The sequence below is a fragment of the Octodon degus genome, unplaced genomic scaffold (genome assembly GCF_000260255.1).
Source record: "Octodon degus isolate 3935 unplaced genomic scaffold, OctDeg1.0 scaffold00024, whole genome shotgun sequence".
NCBI classification, from domain to species: Eukaryota; Metazoa; Chordata; class Mammalia; order Rodentia; family Octodontidae; genus Octodon; species Octodon degus.
Window position 1 is genome coordinate 10,503,236 of NW_004524600.1, and position 25,058 is coordinate 10,528,293.

A 25,058-nucleotide genomic window follows, 5' to 3' on the forward strand; every position below is an offset into this window, starting at 1 on the left:
CAGATTCCATTACACTTACCTTACAGATGAGAACACAGAACACAACAGTAAAGAACCTCTCTCAGAATAAAGGGACACTCAATCCAATCTTTTCTCCATTTCTACACAGTCTTAACAATTATCAAATTATCATTTCATTTGTCACTAAAAGGGGATCATCTATATCAAAATTCAAGAAAAAGAAAATAAGAAAAGCAATTACAAGTCTTACAACCTGTGACAGATGCATGTAGGTTTATCTCAAACTGAGCAATTCAATTTTAGAGGTAGTTGGAATTTCTCAAAGCATTCCCCCTTGACAGAGAATATGAAAAAGGACCCACAGTTCTCTTGTGGGATAGGAAGGTACGACTTTTCCTGTGTAGAGGCTGCATTTAAAAACCACCCCAAAAGGCTGTGGGTGTAGGGAACAAAAGAATCTTTCATAAGAAATCTGTAGGCAAATCCAGATTTAAACCCAAAGAGAGATTTAATTTTCTTAGTTTCTTGAGTCTTCTCTCTGAAAAGTGGTGGAGAATAAAAGTCTTAGTAACAGTGAATTTAGTCGACAGCATATATTTATATAATTCTAAAAATTTTCAGTTATTTTAAGATGATTAATTTCCATTTGGATTCTGTTTTTAATGCATTATACTTTAAAAACACTTATTTTCCATTGTTACTGACAGAAAAGTTGTTAAAAATGTTCAGAGAGATTTCATATATGCTTTGTACATTCTCAAATGCTAACATTTTTCCCCACTTGCTCTAACAGTCCTTCTATTGATAATTTTTAAATGCTTAAAAGTAAACTGCAGATGTGGTATACATTTCCTAAGAATAAGAATACTGCCTTACATGTATCAAACAGTATGATAGAAATTAGGAAAGTAGCATAAATTTTAAAAAATTGCCTAACACATTTGTTAAGGGTTTCTGAGAGCAAAAGAAAAAATGTTTTCTTGTGCAGGAGCTGACTCAGGATCATGTGTCATGCTAGTTGTAATGTCTCTTAGCTCACTACCCCCTCTCTGTCTGTCAGTCTCTCTCTGTCTGTCTGTCTGTCTCCTCCCCACCCCCATCCCTCTCTCCTTCTCTCCCTCTCACTCTGGTCTTCTTCCATAGTCTAATCTGGCTTTGAACTTAATCAATATGTAGCCCAGCCCAGGCTGGCCTTGAACTTGTTATTGTCCCACCTCAGCCTCCTGAATGCTGGTATTACAGGTTTGTGTCACCACACCTGATACCTTAATTTTTTTTTTTTTTTTTTTTGTGGAACCAGGGATTGAACTCAGATCCTTGTGATTACCAGTCAAGCACTTATTCTACTGAGCCATTTCCCCGACCCTTTAATATTTTTGAATGGTATAGGCCAGTTATTTCATGGAATGACTTTCAGTTTTGGTTTGTTGGATATTTCTCCATGAGCTATATTCTTTAGGTTATGAAGTGTGGGTATAAACATCACAGAAGTGAAGGTATGTTTTGCCCAGGGTATGCTTTTGCAAATTTCTTTACTTTTAGGCACAGTCAGCTATGTCAGGCTTTACTATTAAGTGCTAACATTTAAAATGATGTTTTCTTAGGCTTACAAAATAATTATTTATTTAATTCCAATTAATGGTGAAGATTTGTTGTGATGGAAACGCTAATTAAAGTGGCCACAGCTTGGGGTAGGGAGGCAGGTCCTTCCCCAGCACTCCACGGGTTGTGGCTCTGCCAAGGACAGGGAAGGGGGCACTTCCTTTCTTTGTGCAGGTGCAGGCCCTCACAGTGGGGCACTACAGAGCTCTATGCTCTTCTCCATGGCTGTGAGTTCAAAGAACATGAATGCTCCCACTCTGCCTTTCTCTGTTGGGATAACATGGTGTGTGTTGACTGGAACTTGCCAGTGCTTACAGAACTGAGTGACTGAGGTCTTCATGTTGATACTGGTTCATGAACTCATAAGCCATCACATGTCCTCTGAAAGCAGCATACATAGAGAATATGAGAGGAAGGCCAGCCAGATAGCTCAGTGGATTAAAGTGGCCTGCTTAGTCAGACAGAGGGACCAGGGTTTGATCCCCACCGTGCTGTGCCAGCCCCTCCCCCGAGGCGTGTTAAGACAGGGATTGAGACTGGGCATGGTGATGCACACCTGCAATCCCAGTGCTTGGGAGGCTGAAAATAGGAGGATCACTACGAGTCTGATCTGTGTAGTGAGACCCTATAGACCCTGTTACTAAATACATTAAAAAGAGAGAGAGAGAATGTGAGAGGAGCGCCATCACATGCATTGGGGCCTCTGGCCTACACACATGCAAAAATACCAAAACAAACATACAAAACGTCTTCCTTGAATATAAACTCCTAGGATAGTTGAAGTAGTATATATTGTATATTTTAGAAGCAAATAAAATGGATTTTATTACTGTTAGTTACTTTTCTCTTGTTGCTGAGACAAAAATACCTGACACTCAAAGTTAAAGAAGGAAAGGTTCATTTAGCTCATAGTCTCTAGAGATTTCAGTCCACAGCTGGCTGGCTCCAAGGCAGGGTGGCTTGGCAGAAGGGCACCACAGAAGAGAAGGAGTTCATGAAAAGCAGAAGACAGCAAAAGCAACAAGGAAGGGAGAAGACAAGCCTCTTTCTGTCCCTTATATTGTACCCAGGCTACCAGAATTTGTATAGTGCCAAACCAATCAGTGAACTGATTTAGTAATCATCTACCCTGAATCCTAAAACCCTTAATCCAAGCATCACACCCCGAATCAATCCCACAGTCTTGATTTAGCAGCCTCTGAAAAACCCACCCATGACATCAGGCTTTGGAGGGACATCTAGAAACAAACATAACCATTATGAAATCCAATTCCAAGCCTTCATTTATAAAGTTGGTGTTAAGACATGGACGTGAATCTCCTGGCTCTGGTGTACAGATCATGATCTTGCTGGTGAGTGACACAGTATGGTGATTGCCTCTGGCTGTAGGAGGAAGGAGCTTAATGACGGAGCTTTTGCCTAGGATATGTGAAGCTGGCTTCAGGCTCCAGTACTGGGGGGAAAAAAAAACCTCTGTTTATTCTGCCTTGGACCATCTTGTGCCTTCAGGTTTCTTCTATATCCCTGCCAGGGCTGAGCACCTCTCTATCTGTGTTTTAGCAAACATTTAAGAACCACCCAGAAGAGCATGGTGGCACTTGCCTGTAACCCCAGTGGTCTGGGAGACTGAGGCAGGTGGACTGCAAAGTTGATCACAGCTTGGACAATTTAGAAACTTAATCAGATCCTTTCTCAAAAATAGAAAAAACCCAGTGGATGTTAGGTGGGGATCTGAAATATGAGGAACAATGACTAGGTAACAAGGCATATATGTCCCATTTCAGGATCATGGAAGAGTAAACATTTGGGGCTTATGTGGCTTGGAGGTGAGGGGTGCATTTGCACAGGCTGTCATTGTTTGAGGTTTTGCAAGGGGAACAATACAATACAGGACACATATTTTCTAAGATTATTTTATAATGAATCACCCAATCATACACAAGAATGCAGGAAATATGTTCACACTAAAGACCAAAGACTCTAGCTGAGAGCCTGGACCCCAATATAATGTCCTGTATGAGTCCAGCTGAAGACCTAGAGCTCATAACAATACCTCCTACAAGTCCAGTTGGAGGCCTAGAGCCCATGACAATGTCTCATGAAGGCCTGCTTCATATATCTATGCTGGAAAGGCCCCAAGGTCATGGTGGAAGTTAGGAAGTCTGTGCTGGGGGATGAAGGATCTATGCTAGCAAGTTGAGGGATATGAACTGGAGCCAGAAGAAATGCTCAAGGAGAGAGCTCCCCACAAAAGTACCACAACCATGCTCAGCAACAGTGAGGTCCCACGCTCCTCTGATGATAAGGAAAGCTGAGTTCCCGTAAGGAAAGCCAACATGACAAGTTATTCCAGGAGATGGAACTGTGCACCATCTTCTCCTCTGGAGCCAGGAAGCAATGCTCAAGGTGAGGACTAGAGCTTCTCAAAAGGTAACTGTAGCTATTCTTAGTGACAATGAGGTCCAGAACTTTTCCTCCAACAAGAATAGCCAAGTTCATCAGTAAAGGCAGCATCACAAGGTCACCCAGCAGACTAGCCCAAGAGAACCAGCAGCTTCCAACAGCTCCCCAACAGCTTCCAAATAGCCTCTACAGCTTCCCATTAGCCACTACAACTTCTCTAATAGCCCCACAACAGCTTCTCTAGTCGTGCCTCCTATGCTGCTGCCGATAATCCTCAGGTGGCCTCTCATACCCAGCACCATGCTAGTTCAGTTCAGCTTGGTGTAACAAGTTGGCCACCAGTTGGCAATTCACCACACAGCCTGTCCACCTCATGTCTATACATCACTGTTAGCTGTTACAAATTAATGATTTGTTGATATCATTGAATGTTGAGAGTAATTTGTGTTTTGCTGTAGTTTTGTTGCTCCTTTCTCCATTCCAATTAGGTATGCAGGCTGTCTTAAGTTACTTTTTTCTCATTGCTGGAGCACATACCTGACACTCAAGCTTAGGGGAGAAGAAGGTTTATTTAGCTCACAGTTACTGGAGGTTTCATACTTTAAAGCAGCCTGAATTACATAGCAAGATCTCAAGATACTGCTGTCACACGCTACAGGGTCTGGAAGAGAGGCTGAGGCACCACTGTGTCTGGGATGATCTGCTCCAAGAGAGGCCACCAGGCCTGGGGGAGGGGAGGTAGGAGGCTCATGCTGTCAGTTTAACAGTTCATGCCTCTAGGCCCTAACCCTAAAGCCCCACCCTGGTCCTCTGGCCCTGCCCCTCCAGCCATGAGCTGCTCCTCAAGCCATGACCACCCCATGATTTACTTGAGGTTTTGGGAGGACAATTACATACAAACTATAACATTCTGCCCCTGGACCCCCAAAGTCTCATGTACATCCCTCTGTGCAAAAGGTGTTTTAGTCCCTCTCTAAGTGTTGCCAAAGTCCCAACAGTTTCAGCATTGCTGAAAAGTCCAAGTCCCAAGTCTCCTCCAAGATCCAAGGCAAACTCTCAATTGTGAGCCCCTGTACAAATGAAAAGTTAAATACATCCAACATTCAAAGGCATAAGATAACATTGCCCTTCCAAAAGGTATACACAGGATACCAACCTTTGGGGCCAAAACAAGTCCAAAATCCAGCAGGGTCATTAAGTCCTGTAGGTCCTTGTGGAACATCTGAAGCAATCTGTGGCAAATTGTGAACTAAATGTAGCTCTGCCCGTATGGCACTCTAGGTAGTAGTTCCCATAACTTCCCTCTTAGGTCAGCTTTGCTCCCTCTTTGCAGTTTCCCTTAGATGATCCATGTTCCTGGCTTTCCAAACTTCTGGGGTTTCCACTGAATAGGCCTCTCACTCACAGCTTTGCACACTACCCTCTCAGGGGCACACTGCCTGGCCTCCCAGCCCTTCTTCTAAAATCAAGGTGGAAGGCTTCTTAACCTCAGAACTCCTGCATTCTGCATGCCCCTAAAACCAATGCCACGTGGATCATGCCAAGGTCTGCTGCCAGCAGGAGCATACCCAGGCTTCCTTCTCTCTTGACTGTAGAGGTCAGAGTGTCAGGACTCTGACCCTGATTATGAAAAACAAATTCTCTATGCTGGCGCCATTCTGTAATGTGGTGTGGCTGCTGCCTCTATTCTGGAACATGGAGCTCTGCAGCTTTCTCCTCAAAGCAAAAGTCTCTCATCCTTGTGATTCTGAGGCTGCAAAGGGTGAGAACCTGCCACCTCCTGTGATGCCCTCAGGACATCTTTTCTACTCTCCTATTCCTCCTGGGTAATGGCTACCTCAGCTTTATCCTTGCCTTTCACAGCTTTGTTGAAGCTTCCTTTCTGGCCAAACTCACAACTTTTTAAATCATTCGGCTGGGCTCTTTGCTCTTCATTTTCAACATAAATCTGACTAAGAACCCCCAACAATAACCATGCCACTGCCCCAATATTTGACTCCTTTGAGATTTCCTTTGAAATATTAATCAGTCCTCCATGTTTAATTTCAGTCTCAGGCAAAGTTTCTGGATATGGGAAAAATTCAGACACACTTTCTGCCAAGCCAAAACACAAGTGATCTGGAGTCCAACAACCGATGCAGTCCTTCCCAGAAGAAACCTCCCCAGCCTGGTCTTTATAGGTTGGCTTTCTATCAGTCTTCTGGTCTGAGCTCTGGCCAGAATCTCCCCTATAGAACAGCTGAAGCTGTTCCAGTACTTTGCTCATAGGTGACATCTCCAAACCATTCCTAACTCTTTCCATAAGCCATTCCCAGAAGTGTGCAATCCACATGGTCAGGTTTAGCTACAGCAATGACTGCACTTCTCTGGTACCAAATTCTGTCTCAGTTATTCTTCTCTTGTTGCTGGGACAAATACCCAACACTCAAGGTTAGGGAAGGAAAGGTTTATTTAGCTCACAGTTACTGGAGGTTTCATAGTTTAAAGCAGCCTCAATTACATAGCAAGATCTTGAGATACTGCCGTTCTGTGCTACAGGGTCTGGGAGAGAGGCTGGGGCGCCATGTGCAGGATGATCTGCTTAGAGAGGCCACCAGGCCTGGGGTGGGGGTGGAAGGCGCATGCTGTCAGTTTAATGGTTTGTGCTTATCTGGTCCCACCCCTAAAGCCCTACCCTGGTCCTCTGGCCCCACCCCTTAAGCCATGAGCTGCTCCTCAAGCCTCAACCACCCCACGATTTATATGAGGCTTTGCGGGGACAACTATATATAAACTATAACAGAGGTTCTTTGTGATCTCTGGTCTCTGTGATTCCTTTCCAACTTGCACAGAAGCTGCTGAGAACCTTGGGTGAAAGCCTAAATTCAACCATTAAGGTTGTGATGTGCCCTTGGGGACAGAGAGGCAAGAGATGATCATGTAATGGCCATGATAGGAACGAGGTTGAGTGAAAGGCTTCTCCACTGTCCTGGAGAAGTGATAGTGATATGGCCCTGCTCTTTAGCAGGAAGGGTTTCCTGAAGCACCCAAATAAGTGGCAGCTTATTTTTTCAAAGAAGTTTTGACTCTGCTTGGAGCCCAATACAGCAGGGAATGCATATATTCACATGCCCATTCATATTTACACATGGCACTAACTGAAGATTAGAAAACACTCCACCAGGTACCAAGCGCTGTTAGGCTGTGGAGAGAGAACACAACTCAGATTCTAACTTTGGGAGGCTTTAGTATCAGATTCTAATGTGGTCCTCATGAACAACAGGAAGCCTTAAACAAGATGGCGTTGGATATTTTAAATACCTCTGCAGAGTGGATATTTAAGCTCTCTAGGAGAAAATATAGTAAAGCCTCACTTTGTTTTGATACTTGAGTTTGTGTTAGCAAAATTTTGCCCGCTATCATAGATATGGTTACACATTCCCTCCCTTTTGTCTTCAGTAATGGCAGTTGAACCCAGGGCTTTATACATGGCTAGGCAACTGTTTTACTGCTGAGCTACAACCGTAACCCTTTTTCTATTTTGAGACAGAGTACTGCTAAGTCACTAAGATACCCAGAATCCTGGGGTTACAAGTGTGTGCCACCATGCCTGGTTAATGATTACGAATTTCCTCAGGGGAGGTTTGTGGATGCGACTATTAATCATGATTGTCAACCTGACTGGATAGAGATACCTCGAAGATTAGTAAAGCAAACTTCAGAGTGTGTCTAGGTGGCTCACAGAGGCATGAATTTCGGGACTATGTGTACTTCCTAGGCCTTTCTTCTTTGCTGCTCTTTCCAATCCACTCTGCTTCCTGGCTGCCATGAAGTGAGCAGTTTTGCTCTACCATGGTTTCCTGATGCAACAGTTCTGCTTTTCAGCCAGCTGATGATGAATTGAGCCCTCTGAAACCATGAAGTAAATTAAATTTTTCCTCCTTTAAGTTGCTTACAAGTATACTGTATTTTATACCAGCAACAGGAAATCTAACCAATATATTCTACTTTGTACCAAGCACTGTAAGAGATGAGACAGAAGGCACTGTTTTTATACTCTTAAAACTCTGTTTTTTGCCTAAGAAGGATCTACCTACTCATCCGTTCATCTATGCATTCACCATATGTTTGCCAATCCTCCCAACTCAAGCTGTTATTAAACAGATTAATAAATGAATGGAGAGGATCCACCTGGGGCTCTCTCCATTTTCCTAGCTTCTCTTGGTTGGCAGGCCTTGCACACTGACATTACCTTTACAGTTCTATCTTTGGCTTTCTTCCCTTTTCACATTATTCTGAGTGAAAGCAGTCATGAACTCTGGCCTAAACAGGTATATCTAAGAGCCAAAAAGAAAGCCATACTCAACATGAAACTGGATCTCACTTTTTCCTCAGATTTGCTCCTCCCTCCAGCAGTTCCTACATCTATGCAGGCCTCTATGCTAGAAATCTGAGAGTCATTCAGATTCCTCCCTCTTCCTTGCATACCACGTATTATGAGTTATTGCCTAAAAATCTGATCTCACTCTTACTTTCCACTTTCATTACCATAATTCTTGAACACAGAATCCTTTTCTGAAGTTCTAATCATCTTTTGCTTGAACTATAACGTCTTTCAGCCATCTCTAATCGCTAATCTGAAGACATTTCAATTAGAGTAGGAAGCTAATTCTCTGGGATAGCATGCAAATCTCATCAATCCCAGTTGCAGCACAACTCAACTCTGCTCCCATAGTTCTCTTCTCCACACTTCCTCCACCTCGCTGTGCTGAGTCCTGGCAGCAGAGGCGCCCAGTGGATCATGTTGGTTTAGATCTGAATTGCTCATGTTACTACTGCTCCCACAATAACTTCTAGCTGTTTAAATAAAATCTGTTTATTTTTATGCACTCACCATAAAGACCACCTTTTTTCAAAGATTTTCCCATCATTCCCAATGGCCACTTCCTTTTCACACAGCACTTACAGTACTATGATTAGTTTTTATTGTTTGCATAGCTTCTCTTTAAAAGACTCTAGTATCTTGATGCCATGGACACTATCTTACTGCTTTTAAATTTCAAGAGCTTTACACTGTGCTTCGTTTGTAACGTGATCATAAGACTTGGTTTGTGCCAGTTAACCTGCCTTAATTACTAGCTACACTATCTTTTACAAGTGTTTACTTGTCATATAAATTACATGTTATCTTCCATGCTTCACAAACGTTTGAAAGAATGAATTAAAGGTTGAGGATGTAGTTCAGTGGTAGAGCCCTTGCCTACATGAAGCCGAGTTTAATTCCCACTACTGAAAGAAAAAAAAAAAAGTCCTTAATTAGTCCTAGGATGTGAGTACTTATTATTGTACTATACACATATATTACAGAGCTGGGCGAGGTGGCAGACACCTGTAATCTGAAGACTGAAGGAGGAGGGTCTCAATTTTGAAACATAATCTAAAAAAAAAAAAAAAAAAGGGACTGAGGAAGTAGCTAGTTGTAGAGCGCACCTAATTTCTTTCAAAGTTAGAAGAGCTAATGAAAACCAGTAAGCCCCGCAGTGGAGGCTGAGATGCAACAACAAAACTTTCGAAATTAGCACCTGATCCCAGCTCACTAGTCAGCTAGATTTAATTGTGGATCGCGTCAACCAGCAGAAATCAGTTTTGCTTTGCCCAAAAGAAAAATGGTCTCCATCGGCGTCAACGCCCTTTTCGCTGCGGACCAATCCGTCTCTACGATTGAGGACATGGGCATTCTCACTTCCGTTTGCTCTTTCGGGACCTCTTAAGTTCTGTCAGTGAGTCGCCACTGTCCGCTTCCCGCTCGGGCAGTTTTCGTAGCCAGGGCGGTGAGGCTGGAGGAGACAGGGAGAATGAGCGCTGCGCGGACGCTGCGGGTGCCGGGCCGCCACGGCTACGCAGCTGAGTTCTCCCCGTACCTGCCTGGTCGCCTGGCCTGCGCAGCCGCGCAGCACTACGGCATCGCGGGTGAGGCCGGGTCGCGCTGCCTGGGCCGGGGATCGCGGGAATGCGCCGCCGAGTGGGCGGGGTGGCCTGGTGGGCGGGACCTCCGGGTGGGCGTGGCCTCCGGCGGATGCCGGGGGGCGGTGCTGGAAGCTGCTCCAGCGCTCACCTCTGTTACGCAGCTGGGAGATCCCGGCCGAAAACAGGGCTTGATTTTTTAGTGTGGAAGAGGCGGAGTACCGAGGTCCTTGTTCCTGAAGACCGAACCATCTCGGGTGTGGACACACACACACACGGGTACACGCCCCGTGCAGATAGCGGGGTGAACCTACGCTGCCCAGCTACTGGCCGGACGAGCAGATCGCGCCAGCAGGCCGCCGGTGATCTGCAGGGGCTGCTTGGCATTGCCTCGCAGTTTGCATTCGAGCCCAGAACAGAACTGTGCGGTTTCCCGCCCAGTGTCCTCATGAAACATTACCAACTTACGCCCTCCCCTTTAGTCTTAGGAGGAATGTATGCATTTGAGAGCAGTTATTTTTGAGAATTTGTTAATACTATACGTTTGCAATGTATCATAAATACATTCATCATGAGACTGGCCGTGCACACATATTCCATTGAAAGCAGTTAAATTGAAGCTAATTATGTCTGGTAGTGGACTAGATGGAAAGACGTGGCCCATTCTGGATTTTGTTTCCTTTTAATTCACAATTCAAGTCCCAGCTATTGTTTGCACACTGGAGCAGTGCAGCGAGTCATTGCATAAAGTCAGCGATTCATGGTTTTGTCTTAAGTCCTACAGTAGGAAAAAAATGTGATTTCTAAAAGTCAGAGGGAAATAATGCGTTTTATTTTTTTATTTTTTGGCGGAACCGGGGATTGAACTCAGACCCTCGAGCTTGCTAGGCATGCGCTTATTCTACTGAGCTATTTACCCGGCCCCAATAGTGCGTTTTACCATCACCATTAATTTAGTGGTGGTGCATTCATATTTACAATCTTTGCCCACCAGTTAGATCGAAAACTCATAAATCTGTAACATTTTTTTCAAAAACACCTTAAAAGGAGTTAATATTTGAAACATGAACTAGTTGTGTTTAAGTAGCGCCTCCTTTGATCTCTTTAAGGATAAATATATCTTTTAAAGGACATCAATAGTATAATAAAATAATTCAATTTAGACAAGATATTAATATGGTTTTCAGCACTTTATCGCCAAGTATTTGGTAGTTCTACATTTATACTTTGTTTCAAAATCCCATGTTGGATGTATTTTCCACGTATTGCCAAAGCAGAGTGATTTAGTAGAAGGATCTCAGTCCGGAGGTCTGTAAGCCTGAGATTTGTCATCTGTCAGTAGGAATGGTAACACCAGCTTGGCAGGTTCTCCTGCCTGGCACCATGATGGTCAGACAGGCACATGGGCATCTCTCCTCTCTGTTAGAGCTGTGTCAGAACTGGACTCAGCTTTGATTCCAGTCAGAGGTGGCGCTTAATGCTTGAAGCACAGTATGAAAAACAGCACAGTTCTGGCCTTCTGGTATACATGATCCTGGGAACCTGAGGGGGAAATTTGTGGTAGTAAAATCAGGGACTCAGAGCTTGACACTATACTTCTCTGGTCTTAGATGTCCCTGTCTTACCTCCTTACGAAGGCAAAATACCAACAACCAAAGTTAAAATAGGAAAGGCTTATTTAGGCCACAGTGTGTAGAGATTTCAATCCATAATTGGCTGACGCCTAGGTAGAGTGGACATGTGTCACAGAGCAGAAACAGTTTATGGTGGGCAGAAGGTGGCAAAACAAGCAAGGGACTAAACAAGCCTCTCTCTGTCCCTTGTATTCTATCCAGACTATCGGGATTAGGGCAGTGCCAAAACATTAACAGGCTGATTTAGTAATCACCCACTCTTAATCTTAGTACCTTTAATCCTAGCATTGCACCATGAATCAGTCATACACTAGATTTTGAAAAATCCCTGCCCTGACTGCATGAAGCTTTGTGTGTGTGTGTGTGTGTGTGTGTGTGTGTGTGTGTGTGTATGGGGAGCATCTAGACACAAGCCATAGGGATTCCCCCTGGCAGGTCCAACAGCGTGACCTTGATTTTTTTTTCCTCTTTAGGCTGCGGAACCCTACTAATACTGGATCAAAATGAAACTGGTCTTACAATTTTTAGAAGGTAAGGTACCTTTAATTATTAAACTTACGTATATTTTCTATTGCTATGAAAGCCTTCACAGAATTAAGCTTTGAATCTTTTTGGTCAACAAAATGTTTCAATATGAAATGTAAAAAGAACTTCAGCATTTGCATAGTAGGAAAAATTTTTTGCCATCATGTTATGATTATACTGCATTTCCTCTAAAGCTTACTTTTTAATGTCCATTTATAAATTATAAGACTTAAACTTAAAAGTGATTCAATTAAGCATACTGTGTCACAGTGCCTACTCTTGCTGAGTTAATATAGTTTAGCTTTACTCATGCAGGATCTAAGTACCCATCTCATGAGCTGTCCAGCACCTCTCCTTTCTTTCCATGCGCATCTTTTCTGGATGACTGGCTGGTGTACACATTAATATTTCCATATTAATGGTTAGTTAAAGGTTGACAAAAGAAAGTATATTCTGTCAGAAGAAAATATCTACTCATGGCTCAGGTGAAAGATTTATGGGACAAGTTTTATATAGCTCAGATGAAAGACTTTTGGAAAAAAAAATTGGAATTAGTCTAAATTAGTATTTTGAAGTACTTACTGACCTGTTGAATGAGTCACAGAAAACAATAAGCTTTTAGGTATGGCAGCATGCCCTAATGTTAATAGCCCCATATTAGTAGTTGCGAGATCTCCTTTTAATCCAGCTTTGCAGTTTCTTGCCTGTATCACCTGGGTTATTCTTCTAGCCTTTCTGTTTCTGTAAAGGACTATTTATCTCCCATAGTTGTGAAGACTGTATAAGACAGTGTAGGTCAACATATGTAGTAAACTAAAAAAATCCATAATAGTAACATTGTGATTGCCTTTTGTTTTTTCTGAAATGGTTCTGGCGCAGCCTCGACTGGAATGATGGCCTGTTTGATGTGACCTGGAGTGAGAACAATGAACATGTCCTCATCACCTGCAGTGGTGATGGCTCACTGCAGCTCTGGGACACCGCCAAACCCACAGGGCCACTGCAGGTCTATAAAGAACATGCTCAGGAGGTATGGAGAGTGTCTCTTAGAGCGCACAGATGGTTTAGTTATTTATTAACTTTTGGTTGAAATCCATTTGGGGATGAACCTAGGAGAGCTGTTTTCAGGGGACAAGTTTAAATTTTAATGAATCTTACATATGTTAGATGTCAGTTATAATTTGATTATTTAAGCACAAAGTAGCTCTTGGCTTAAGTTGCTGGGAAAGAAGGGAAAAGGTCAGGCTACTCATTTAGTAGTAAAAAGGCTCCAGTAGTCTACTGTGGCATCATTTCTTCCAGAGAGAGACATCGCCTTCCTCATGCCACCGAACATTCCTGCCATGCAGTGCCTTAAGGTAGAGGTAGGAGGACTTTCCACAAAGACGTCATAAGATTGTCCTTGGGCTTCAGCCAGAGTCCTGAGGCTTTTAGGATATATTTGAGCATTAGCATCAAGTAATGAATATGAGACAGAGCATACTAAAGAAAAATCTGAATCTGGATTTTGTGTCTGTGTATGAATAGTCTAAGACATGGGCTTTAATCATACTAAAATACATACACATTTTCAATGAATATGATGGTGCAGATATTCTCTTATGATGTTTTACCTTAAGTTTCAAAAATATTTTCTCAAAGTATCAGTAGATCTTTCAAGTGAATACTTATAAATTTACTTCCAAAATTGTATCTACCACAGTGACTATTCCACAGTATGCCATCAGGAAATTCTTATTAGATATAAAAATACCATCTTTTTTGATAAAAGTTTGGTTTTGTGAGGGTATTTGGTAGTGTCATATTTATGGCTATAAAAATCAACATATCTAAGATTAGAACTGAAAGTAATGAAAAATTTTACTTAGTCTGTTATGTTGTGAAGGCCATTTGAATAAATGTTATAAATTACTGTATTTTCAGAAAATCACTGAGTACTAAGACAACTTTGATAAAGGAAAAACTTCAATTTCAGGATGTCAAAAAGAAAAAAATCTCTTTAGAGCAACATGCCCAAAATTCATTTTTGATACTTTTATGACTTTTACCATCTTCTTATACCTATATATTATAAATACTTTATTGTTTTGGTTTTCTTTATTTTTGAAATATTTTTCCTTGAAGAAGTTACTTTTCTTAATTTTTTACTGCTTTTTATTTTTTTTGCGGTACTGGGGATTGAACTCAGGACCTTGTGCTTGCCAGGCAAGTGCTTATTCTACTGAGTTATCTTCCCGGCCTAATGCTTTTTATTATCTAATTTATTTATTAGTTCTAGGATGGTAACTATTGCAGGTTTTTTTTTTAAAATTGTATTTGGCACAGGGTCTCACCACACAGCTCAGACTCCTAGTGATCCTCCTGTTTCCAGCATCTCTGGCACTGGGATTACAGGCATGCACCACAATGCTTGGTCTCAGTGGCCAGCTCAGCACGCCTGAGGACAGGGCCAACATGGCCTGTGGCACCAGGGATCAAACCCCACGGCCTACACTTGCCTAAGCAGGCGCTTAGTCTGCTGAGCTGTCTCACTGGCCCTTAGGATGGTAACTAATATCTAGTTACATTAAACCTGTTTTTAAGTGTAAATTTGTCCTTTGTTCTAAAACAATAATATTCGTGAAACCCTAGGGTTGATAACTAGTTGATGTTTATTTGTTAGTATATTTATATTAAGATAAATATATAATGAATAAAATCATTGTGTGCAGTAGTTCAAATAATTTCTTGTACAACCAGTGGTATGCATATACTCTCTGGGAAATACTGTTCTAGAGTGTTCCTGATGGATAACTCAGACATTACTTTATCTCAGTGCAAATGAATTTCCCTATTTCAGGAGATCATGTGACTTTGATTGCTCTGTTGGTTGAAAAGTTGCTTATCTTACAGCCGAATCTACTCCCTATAGCAGCGAGCTGTTGCTTCTCTTTCTCTGAAGTGTGAGACTAAGACCAGTCTCCTTTTCCAGGAGAAACTTTGAATATAGCCATTATGCTCCATTTCTGCCCTCTGCCAAAATGTGCAGTTGTCATTTCTTCAGTCTGTCCTCAGATTGCATCATCTGTGCATCTTTTATTCTTTCAGTAATCCTCCTTTTGTACTCTCCTGTTTTTCAGTGTTACTTTTAATCTTTGAACCTCTGGCCATAGTCACATTCCCTGAAATGGCTGTGTACATCTCTCTCTCCACCATGTCATAGTGGTGGGTTCCTTTGATTGTATTGTACTGGTACAGCATCTAGGTCCTTGTTATTGGACCTGCTGTGCATAATTGTGAAACTGGCTTTTTTTAAAAATTAATTTTATTAAGAAACAAATAGCAATGAGACAGTTTCAAAACTGGTTAGTAGGACAGTTTCAATAATTAATACATTGCATATTGTTGTCTTCTTAGTGGTTCTTCATAGTATAAGATGCAGACATGATATCCTGTCCAAACACTATTAGTACAAATCTTTCTTATTGAATTAAGAGAAAGTAGCTGTATACCTATCCTATTTTGTATATACAGATACAAAATGATCCTTCATTTGTATCCCCTTTTTTGTTTAGTTTTGTCAGAGATGAGTATTCTATTGCCATTTAAATATAGTAGGTGCATGAATTCAGCAAAATAATCCAATATAGTCCAGTAGTCCATAATAGTCGTGGGTGATCCGTAGGACTGGCAATGTCAGAAGTTGTTGACTTGAGCCTTTTACAGCTCAACATATTAATATGGCTTTACTTTTCATACCTCATTTTTATACTTTTCTGCTGAATGGTTAAGACCAGGATGTAGCAAGACCTATATAACAAGAAATGTAACTTTTGTATCTGCCAAGGTCAGTCAAATCCCCTCAGGATTTACCCTGAAACTCTGTAGTGCAGTTTGCAGATCCTTTGTCAGTGTCAGCCATGTGAATGAGTCATGACTGTTGCTTGGCCAATTTACTCTCTGTGAAAACCTGAGAGAATGTTTTCTCTCCATGTGACTCTCCTTAGGCACACTCTACATCATTGATCACTTTCCTCTGTGGCCCCATAATCTCCTTGATCAGTAAATTAGGGACACAGCTGAGTTATAGGATGTTACAGTACAGGTTCTCCTATGTCTTGAGTTCTCACTGATCTTGAAAGGCTAGGGCCAAAATGTTGGCTGACCTTGCAGCCCTTCTTTTTCTCTAATTTTTGGTTTGCAAACTTAAGTTGTTAACCCTCCAGAAGAGAAGCTTAGTGATATTATTACCCTGTAATAATAGGCAGTTGAGCTTAACCTATCTGTCTGAATATCAAACATCTTAGACATAACACGGAACAGGTATTTTCCATCAAGTATTGATATGTTAAACTTTAAATCTGTACAGAATGTGAAGGAAAAAACTAAAAAAATTTAAAAAATAGGAATAAACAATTACATATTTTTACGCAACTTTAGAAATCTAGCCATATACAGCATTGTAGCAGGACAGTCCTATGACGTTTTTTTCTTGTCTTTTGTTTTCATTTATTAACATTTTCTTTTAAACAAACATTTACTTGAGAGACAGTATGGCAGTAATTGGTATGACATGACAAGCAGTACACATTTAGAAGACCAGAATGACAGGCATTCCAAGCAAGACCCTAGTATTACACATTGCTATCATAAGTGCAGTTGCTTAGTTCACAGGTATCAGCATATATAGTTAGGGTGAGAATCCTACCAATTAACTGCTAGTCTCAAATACCCACTGAAGATTCTCAGGATCATTGCCTTAACTATCTTGTGCATATAAATATATGACTTTGCCCCTGTCATGTTTCCTAGCTTTTCTCCTTGCCTTCTCTTTGTTGTTTAATCCTTAAGTTCTTGCTTTCCTTTTAACTGTATTATACCTTTCTATTTTTATTTCTTCTTTTGAGTTCTTACACTAGGGAGACTATATGATATTTACACATGTGGGTCTGGTTTATTTCACTTATGAGTATACCTTCAAGTGACATATAAAGGCTTCGACTTTATCATTCTTTATAGCTGAGTAATTCTTCATTGTATAAAAATGCCACATCTTTTTCATCCATTCCTCAGGTGATAGGCACCTTGGTTGTGAAACTGGTTTTTTAATACTGAAGACCTACTTGGTCTTGTGTGTGTTTTGTAGACTATTACTCTAGATTGTTCTTCCTCATTTTGTTTTCAAATGATTCTTTGGCTCTTAATGTAATAAAAAACCCAACTAAAAGTGTCTTCAATGATTAGATTCTATTATTTTGTAATTACTGTTATTAGTGTTTAATTTACATGGCTATGCAAAATAATAAACGAAGACAAGTTTTTTAGGTATTCCTCTTATCATCTCCACTTCTATATGTGTGTGTGTGTGTGTGTGTGTGTATATATATATATATATATATATTTTTTTTTTTTTTTTTTTGGTATTTTAGGGAACTATCTACAGGGTGTTCAGGGTCTCACGACTAGGTCAGACTGTGATCTGCTTGTTTACACCCTCCCAAGAACTGGGATTACAGGCATGCACCACCATGCCCAGTCTCAGTTGCTGTCTCAGTGCACTGTGGGGCGGAGTGGCACGGCAGGCCCAGGGATTGAACCCCCAGCCCCTGCGCCTGCTTGTAGGTGCTTTAATCCACTGAGCTATTTGGCCGGCCTTCAATATTTGTTGATATATTAATAAATGAATGAGCATAAAGTTTCTATTTTTCATCAGTATACAGGGAAACTACTTTATAAAATAGAGTCGTGGAGCCATTTCCTCCTGTGGAAGAGTGTATATTAAGGGTGAACAATAGTCTCAGTCAACCTTGAGTTTGGGTCCTAGCCCTGTAACTTACCTGCTGAGGGACCATGAGTGAGTTACTTATCTTTTCAGAACCTCAGTTTTCCTCATTTGGAAACTGAGCATAGTAGTAAGTAGAGCAGTCCTTTGTGTCAGAGGGGCATAGTGAGTGCTTGGACGAGAGCCAGCACTGAATAAATTTGAGCTATTATTGTTTATTGTTGTAATGGAGTTAGAAGTTCTTAAAACGCATTTTTCATTTATCCAGTGTATTATTTGATTCCTGAGTAAAAAATGAACAATAATCAATTTTCAGATTTTTAGATGAATCCAAAAGGAAAAAATTAAAGATTAAGACATTTTTGGCCTTGAGGAATAAAGAACGTCTTGGTGAAATAAAAGGAGTGTCATGGATTCTAAAGAGTGTCAAAGCAGGAATCAGATTCTTTGTTTTTTAACCCATGTCTACATAGAGCCTGTGTCATAGCCCATCATGTCTTTTGCACCCCTAAAAGGCCTTTGGTTAGTGAGGAGTGGTGCCCCATACCTGTAAATGATGCACTCTGGTAGGCTGACGCAGCAGAATCATAAATTTCAGTCTAAGCTGGGCAAGTTGGTGATGTAAGGAGACCATGTCTCAAAATAAGAACCGAAAAGGGCCAAAGGTATAGCTCAGCGTGTAGGCTCTGGGTTCAATCCAGTAACCCACCCCTTCCCCATCCTTTGGCTTAGCTTGCTGCTGAATATGTAATAGGATTGGAAGAAACATTTAAAAAGCTCTGTGAGGAGCAATAAGGAGAGGGTAAACTGGGAACATTTTTCTACTTTGTGACAGTGCTGTGCTATTGAGAGTGAGTTAAAGTGACAGGTGACAATGTTGAAACATTAAATACAAGTATTTTAAAATTTTCTTATTATAATTTAAAAAACAGTTAAACTTGTTTTCATTGTCAAATAGCATGAATATCAACTTGCTGAGTTTTTAATAAAATGTGTGGTCCACTAATATTTTTGAGTACTGCCTATAGTAACTTATCTTTGAATGAAGCATACAGCTATTGGTATGCTGCTGTGGAGAAAATGTACCTCATTTATTTATATACTTACTAATTTTTTTTTATACGTACTTACTTTTGAGACAGTGTCTTGCTGTGTTATCCAGGCTGACCTTGAACTCGCTGTGTAGCTCAGGGTGGCCTTGACCTTGAAGTGATCTCCTACCTCATCCTGTGCTGGGATTACAGGCATGTGCCACCATGACTAGATTATATTCTATTTTTCTTTCAAATAAGGTGATTTAATTCCAGATGATACTGAATTCAGAGTAGAACAAAGATCAAAGAGCAGACTATGGCAGAATTATAGTCTGGGTTTACTTTAAATTTACAGCTGAGGTAGAAGGCTAAATGAAAACTAGAGACATAGTGAGCCACTGTATGTTATTATTTTCTTTCTTCGGTCTTTACAAAATTGTCTTTTCTTTTTTTCTGTATTTAGGACAGGGTCTACAGGGTCTACAGGGTCTCACTACATAGATCAGACTCATATTGATTCTCCTGTTTTCAGCCTCCCAAGTGCTGAGATTACAGGTGTGCGCTACCATGCCCAGTCTCAATCGCATCTCAGAGTCCTCCGGGGGTGGGTCCATCACTGCATGCTGGGGATCAAACCCCTGCCTCTGCTCTGCCTAAGCAGGTGCTTTAGTCTGCTGAGCTCTCAGGCTGGCCCTACAAAATTTTCTTAAAGGTATAACCGACTCTGAGACTACACTTCATTCTAGTTACACGTGTCAAAAGATGCTATGGCAGGAAATCCAGATATTAGACTAGGAATGGAATCTTGGCTCAACATTATCTTGAGCACAAGGAACAGTTCACTTTTTGCCAAATTTCAAAATTTCATCTGTGGCCAGGGGCCTTTCCCACAGTCTCTGTTTCTAGCCCCTCAAGTCCCTCCTGCTCCTCTTTTTGCCTCTGTTTCAATGCCCTGTCCTGCTCATGCGTCTTGTTGGCCTGCTTCAGGGGCTGCTTCTGGCCACCTTCACAGCCGGACGTAGTACCTGTATACCCTCTGGAACCTTGCGCAGAAGTCAGCCTAAGCTTATATTTAAAATGAAACTTTTAGAAACAATGATGGGACTGTCTCCCTAAGTTGTTGTCCAGACTCAGCTTGAACTTGTGATCCTCCTGCTTCAGCTTTCTAGAGTGCTGGGATTGCAGGTGTGTGCCCCTGCACCCAGCTGAGAGAGTATATTTAGTTACATATTTTGTGGTAATGATGTATCATATGGTTAAAATCTTATTTACTTTAAAAAAATGAATCAAGGGCTGGTGAGATAGCTCAGTGGGCTAAGTGCCTGCTTACGCAAGGGTAGGGACTGGAGTTCGACCCCTGGCACCACATGCTATGCCAGCCCTGCCCCCGGGAACACTGAGCCACCACAGAGTCTGGGTGTGGTGCATGCCTGTAATCCCAATGCTGGGGAGGCTGAAAACAGGAGGATCACTAAGAGTCCAAGCTGTGTAGTGAGACCCTATACCAAATACATTAAAAAAGAAAAAAAAGAATCAATCAATCATTTAACACTGGTGTGGTCCAGGTTGATATTTTTTTACATTTAAAACTGCACTGTAGATTTGATAATTGTAGGGGCATATTTCTTTCTTCTTTTTTTCTTTTTAAAACAATCAAAAAAATTGGAGGAAGTAATTATACTTGATATATTTTCTTTTGTATTTTTATCCACTCAGCTATTCACTTAAGAGTAGGTTGCTGCCCTAAGACTTTACAATTTAAAATAATCACTGTGATTGTAGAGACAAATAGTTTTTAGTTAGGTATCAGTTGAATCAGTTTACCTTTCTTAGATTATTTATTCTATCTGCACAATATCTGTTAATCATTTTTCAATTTTTATATTTTAAAAGCACTTCTTATATTAGTATTTTAAAATTTGAACTTGTATTAAAAAAGCAAGTGCCTATAGTGCTACCTGCCTGTACTGGTAGCACATATACCATGTGTTACCCAGTCTCAGCTTCCACTAATCTCTGGTAGTGGTTCAGGGCGCTTGGAGAGAGCCACTCAGTATAATGTTATCAGTGTTGAAATGTCTAGAAGGTACACGGGAGAACGAGGGCCTGTTGCAGAAGGGAGTGCCCTGTGAGCTGAGCCTTGGGTGGTCAGTAGTTTGCTAGGCAGCCTACAGGGAAAAGGACATCTGACTGCGATGAGTAGCTGTATAGGTTAGGGTCTGTACAAGAGCACATCACGTTCAGAAAACCTCAAGGTGTTTGGTGTCACTGGAGCAGGAAGCAGGTATGGCAGCGTGGTGGGCGATGAGGCTAGGAAGGTGAGCAAGGGCCGCTTCCTGATGGGCCTTGAGTGCTTGCTAGAAGGTTAGTCGCAATGCTTTGAAAATTCAGAGGCAAGGTGGATTGCATAGTTTTCAGCCACACAACATGAGCAAAAAACAGGACATACAGGGATGGATAAGTATGACCTATTTTCACTTAATCTATTTTTTCAGGTTAGCTGGTAGGTAAGACTAGACTAAGAATCAGACATTTGAAATTTTATTATTTAAAATGAGAAAACTATGAAAGTGCAAATACTTGTCTTATCTCAGTAGTTCTCAAACTTTGCTGCACATTTGTCTTATTTGGGGACTTTGAAAATCTTCATACCCAGGTCATAGTGTCTTGGGGTTGGAGCACGGCATTGCTATCAGGCAAGATGCCCAGATGATTTGTGTACAGTAGTGTTCGGAAGCCACTGCCTTAAGTTCCTAAGCATTCATTTTGAACATCCTAAAGGATAATAATAATGGATTGAAGCACGGCCCACGTGCACACTTACATGTATTTTTCACTCCTTACGTGAAATTGTGATGATTAGAAAATTGTCACATTAACGATGAATAGGCAATGACTTTGTCCTGAAAATTGTTAATAGGATCAAGGCACTTGTCTTTGCTGTGTGAATTCTGTTTTGAAGTTGCTTAAATTGAAAGTTGCTTAAAATTTTTCTGACAGCATCGTAGCTAACATATGCGGGAGTGATAACAGAATTTGAAAATTATCAGTAGCTCCTAATGAAATAATGACTGCGGGTGAGGGTCCTCTGTGGAAGCTGAAGCCATTAATTTAAGATCAAAACATTCTCCGAACAATCTTGGATCACCAAAAGTGGGTCAGTCGGAAATTATATGCCTCCTAATGTAATAGGAAGCTAAAAAAATTGAACTGAAATCTGATTAATCCTCCAGATCTGACTTCCAATTTAAAGGAAATAGGAAGGGTACAGGAAGATGTTAAATACTGTCACAAGGAAACAATTAGCCAAGTGGAGAATGTAAGGAAATCTACAGGATGAATAACTTGGTTTCTTCAACAAAGAAATGTCTCAGGGGACAGAAAAGGCAAAGAGGCAGAAGGAAGGTTACCTGGGTCCCCAGAGCTTAAATGCGGTGTGGTGCAGCACATCTGTAATCCCAGCCCAGAGGGAGCAACGGCGGGAAGACTGCAAGTCCCAGTCTCACCTGGGCAACTCGGACAGACCCTGTCTCAAAATTAAAAAATGAAAAATTTTAAAAAGTGGGAGACATAACACTAAGGAAAAAATGTAGAACCCGTTCGGATGCTGATTAAAATAAACCAACCTGTAAAAAAGCTTATTTTTGTGACAATGAGAGAAATATGAATATATACTATTAGAGAATACTGGGGAGCCATTGTTAATCTTGTTATGGATGAAAATGGCCCTGTGCTAATGTTAAAGGAAAAAAGATTCTTATCTGCTGAAATACCTAATGAGTGAAATATCCTGATGTGAAAATATTCTAGCGGCCAGTCAGTAATAGGACAGATGAAACAAGATGGGCAACATGTTGATAGCTGTGGAAGGGAGGAATAGGAACTGGGGATTCATTGGACTGTTGTCTGTGGATTTATGCATGTTTGTAAATTTCTGTAATGAATTAAAAAATTGAAGTTTCATATGTAAAGATATAGTCTTTTTTAAAATTTTTTTGATATAGTCGTTTTTAATCAGTCAGTAATTAAAGGTCTGTGTCCCTTTCTTTGTGTCAATATAGATAAGTATGAAAATCTTGGGCACATTTTTTATTTGATACTTTTTAATTAAATAGGCCAACTTTAAAAAGACAGTAATTTGTAGTTGATTAAAAATGAGCTCTTTGGGAATAAGTTTCATTAGTAAGATTTGTCTTCTCAAACTGGTTTTGATGAAGTTTAGATTTCATAAAACAGCACAAAATACTTTGCAGTTTTTTTTCATGTTTTCCATTTTTTGTAATAAATTTTCTTCATCATTGCCAAGAATAATTTCGTAAGAAGGCCTTTAGGGGACTCTGCTTTTAAAACATAAAATCAGGTACTGCGAGCATCTTCAATTTTATGTTTAATTGACAATTTGCCATATCTTTCGGGAGCTTAGGAGGAGATTGGGACTAGGGGAAGAGAGGAGGAGGAGACTGAGGTTTGCTTCCCTCAGATTTGTTTCTCTGTTCCTTTGTTCATTCCAAGAACTTGCATTCCTGCGACAGTGCGAGGCACCTCACTCAGCCTAGCTTGGAGATGGGCGAGTCAGGCATGTGCTTGGTCTGCTGGAGTCCTGGCCCTCTCAGGGAGGGAGGCCGGAGCTGCTGCTGTCTGTGTGCTAAGCGCTGCAGGTGAACATGGTGCTGTGAGCAAGGAGGGTCTTGTCTGGGAAGGGGAAGGGAGGGCCCCCTAAGTGTGCAAGAAGAGAGGAACGAGCTACTCAGGAGCGAGTGGCAAGGCAAAGAGCGTCCAAGAGCTGATGAGTGGAGCCTAGAGCCCAGTGCAGTGGGCATTGGCCACAGTGGGAAGACACTGCACATTTCTAGAAATTTGCTATGAAATATTTCACACATATAAAGTATATGTGTTATGGTTTGTATCTAGTATGTGCCCCCAAAGCCTTATGCAGTCATGGGGAGGCTTCTAGAGTTAGGGCTTAATTCGAGTTCCAGTGCTGGGATTAGGGGTGGAGTGCTACATCCACCTTGAGGCAGATAGCCTGAATGCATTATAAGGGAGGGGAAAGGATTGCTCTCTGCCACTGCTCCTCCCTTTTTTCTCCTGCTGTTTTGCTGTTTTCTGCTGCCATGAACCACTGCCCTCTGCCATGTGCCACCCTGCCCTGGAGCCAGCTGATTATGGACTGAAGCTGCCACAAACTGTGAGCTAAATAACCTTTCCTTCCTTAATTTTGGGTGTCACATGTCTCGGTATTTTGTCCCAGCAATGAGAGAAAAGTATCTGAGTCAGTATGCAAAGTACATTAATTACACATCGAACACTTGTGTGTCTGTCAGCTAGCTTAAGATATTGGGAGTCTGTGAGGATCCCTTTCTAATCCTGGCCTTCCTCTCCCTCTCTTTATACCAAGAGTAACCACTGTCTTCCATTTTCTGTGCTTTGTTTATTTATTTATTTGGTATAGGGTCTTGGTACACAGCTGAGACTCCTGTCTCCGCCTCCCCAGTGCTGGGATTACAGGTGTTTGCTATCATGCCCGGTTTTGGTGGCTGGCTCAGTGTGAGACCGGCATGGCATGCGGTACCAGAGGTTGAACCTGGGTCCTTGCGCTTGCCAGCGAGACACTTAGACTGCTGAGCTATCTCCCTGGCCCTATCTTTGTTAATGAGACACCATGACTAAAGTTGCACAGAACCTTTGTGTTACCTTGTGGTGTTCGAGCCCTAATCACTAGGGTGCCGTGTGCCCGGCTTCGTGTCCTTAGGCACACCTCTGGTTACTGTTTCACCTCTCTTTCTTTCTGCTCCTCTGTCCTCAAGGCCCTGCTTGTGTCTTCTCTTCTGGGTATCAAGCTGACACTTCCATCCCAGCACCCCTATTGCACTGCACTTATGTGTACAGTTGTTCTTTGATTAAAATATCTTAATATTTTAAACACAATAAAACAATAATGACTGATTGAGTTGTCTCTTATTTCCTTTATTATTCCACTTTTTTTTTTAACCTCACCATTTTTTAACCTGCTTTAGCCTTATCTTTGTTGTAGAGACTTAATCTTGCTATTCTGTTATGTGACAGACAGGACAGTGGGCAACAGCCACTGTCATGAGAAAAGTTTTTTACTTGGAATCATTTGTTCTCTGACATCTGGGCTCTCTGAGCTGATGAGACCTTGCAGTGTTGATGAGCAGTCATGAGGTTTTGCCT

General features: G+C 41.3%; 1 protein-coding gene across 2 annotated transcripts in view; it reads left to right on the forward strand.

The window, feature by feature from the left end:
* Positions 1-9,766: 9,766 nt before the first annotated feature.
* Positions 9,767-25,058, forward strand: part of Pex7 (peroxisomal biogenesis factor 7) — an 83,261-nt gene continuing 67,969 nt past the window's right edge. The window contains exons 1-3 of one of the 2 annotated variants that reach the window (XM_004628532.2): positions 9,767-9,915; positions 12,017-12,074; positions 12,948-13,098. In XM_004628532.2, coding sequence (XP_004628589.1) covers positions 9,801-9,915; positions 12,017-12,074; positions 12,948-13,098 — 324 coding nt within the window. In that variant the 5' untranslated portion in view covers positions 9,767-9,800. The remainder of the gene's footprint in view (positions 9,916-12,016; positions 12,075-12,947; positions 13,099-25,058) is intronic. The other variant, XM_023712275.1, reaches the window with a different exon arrangement.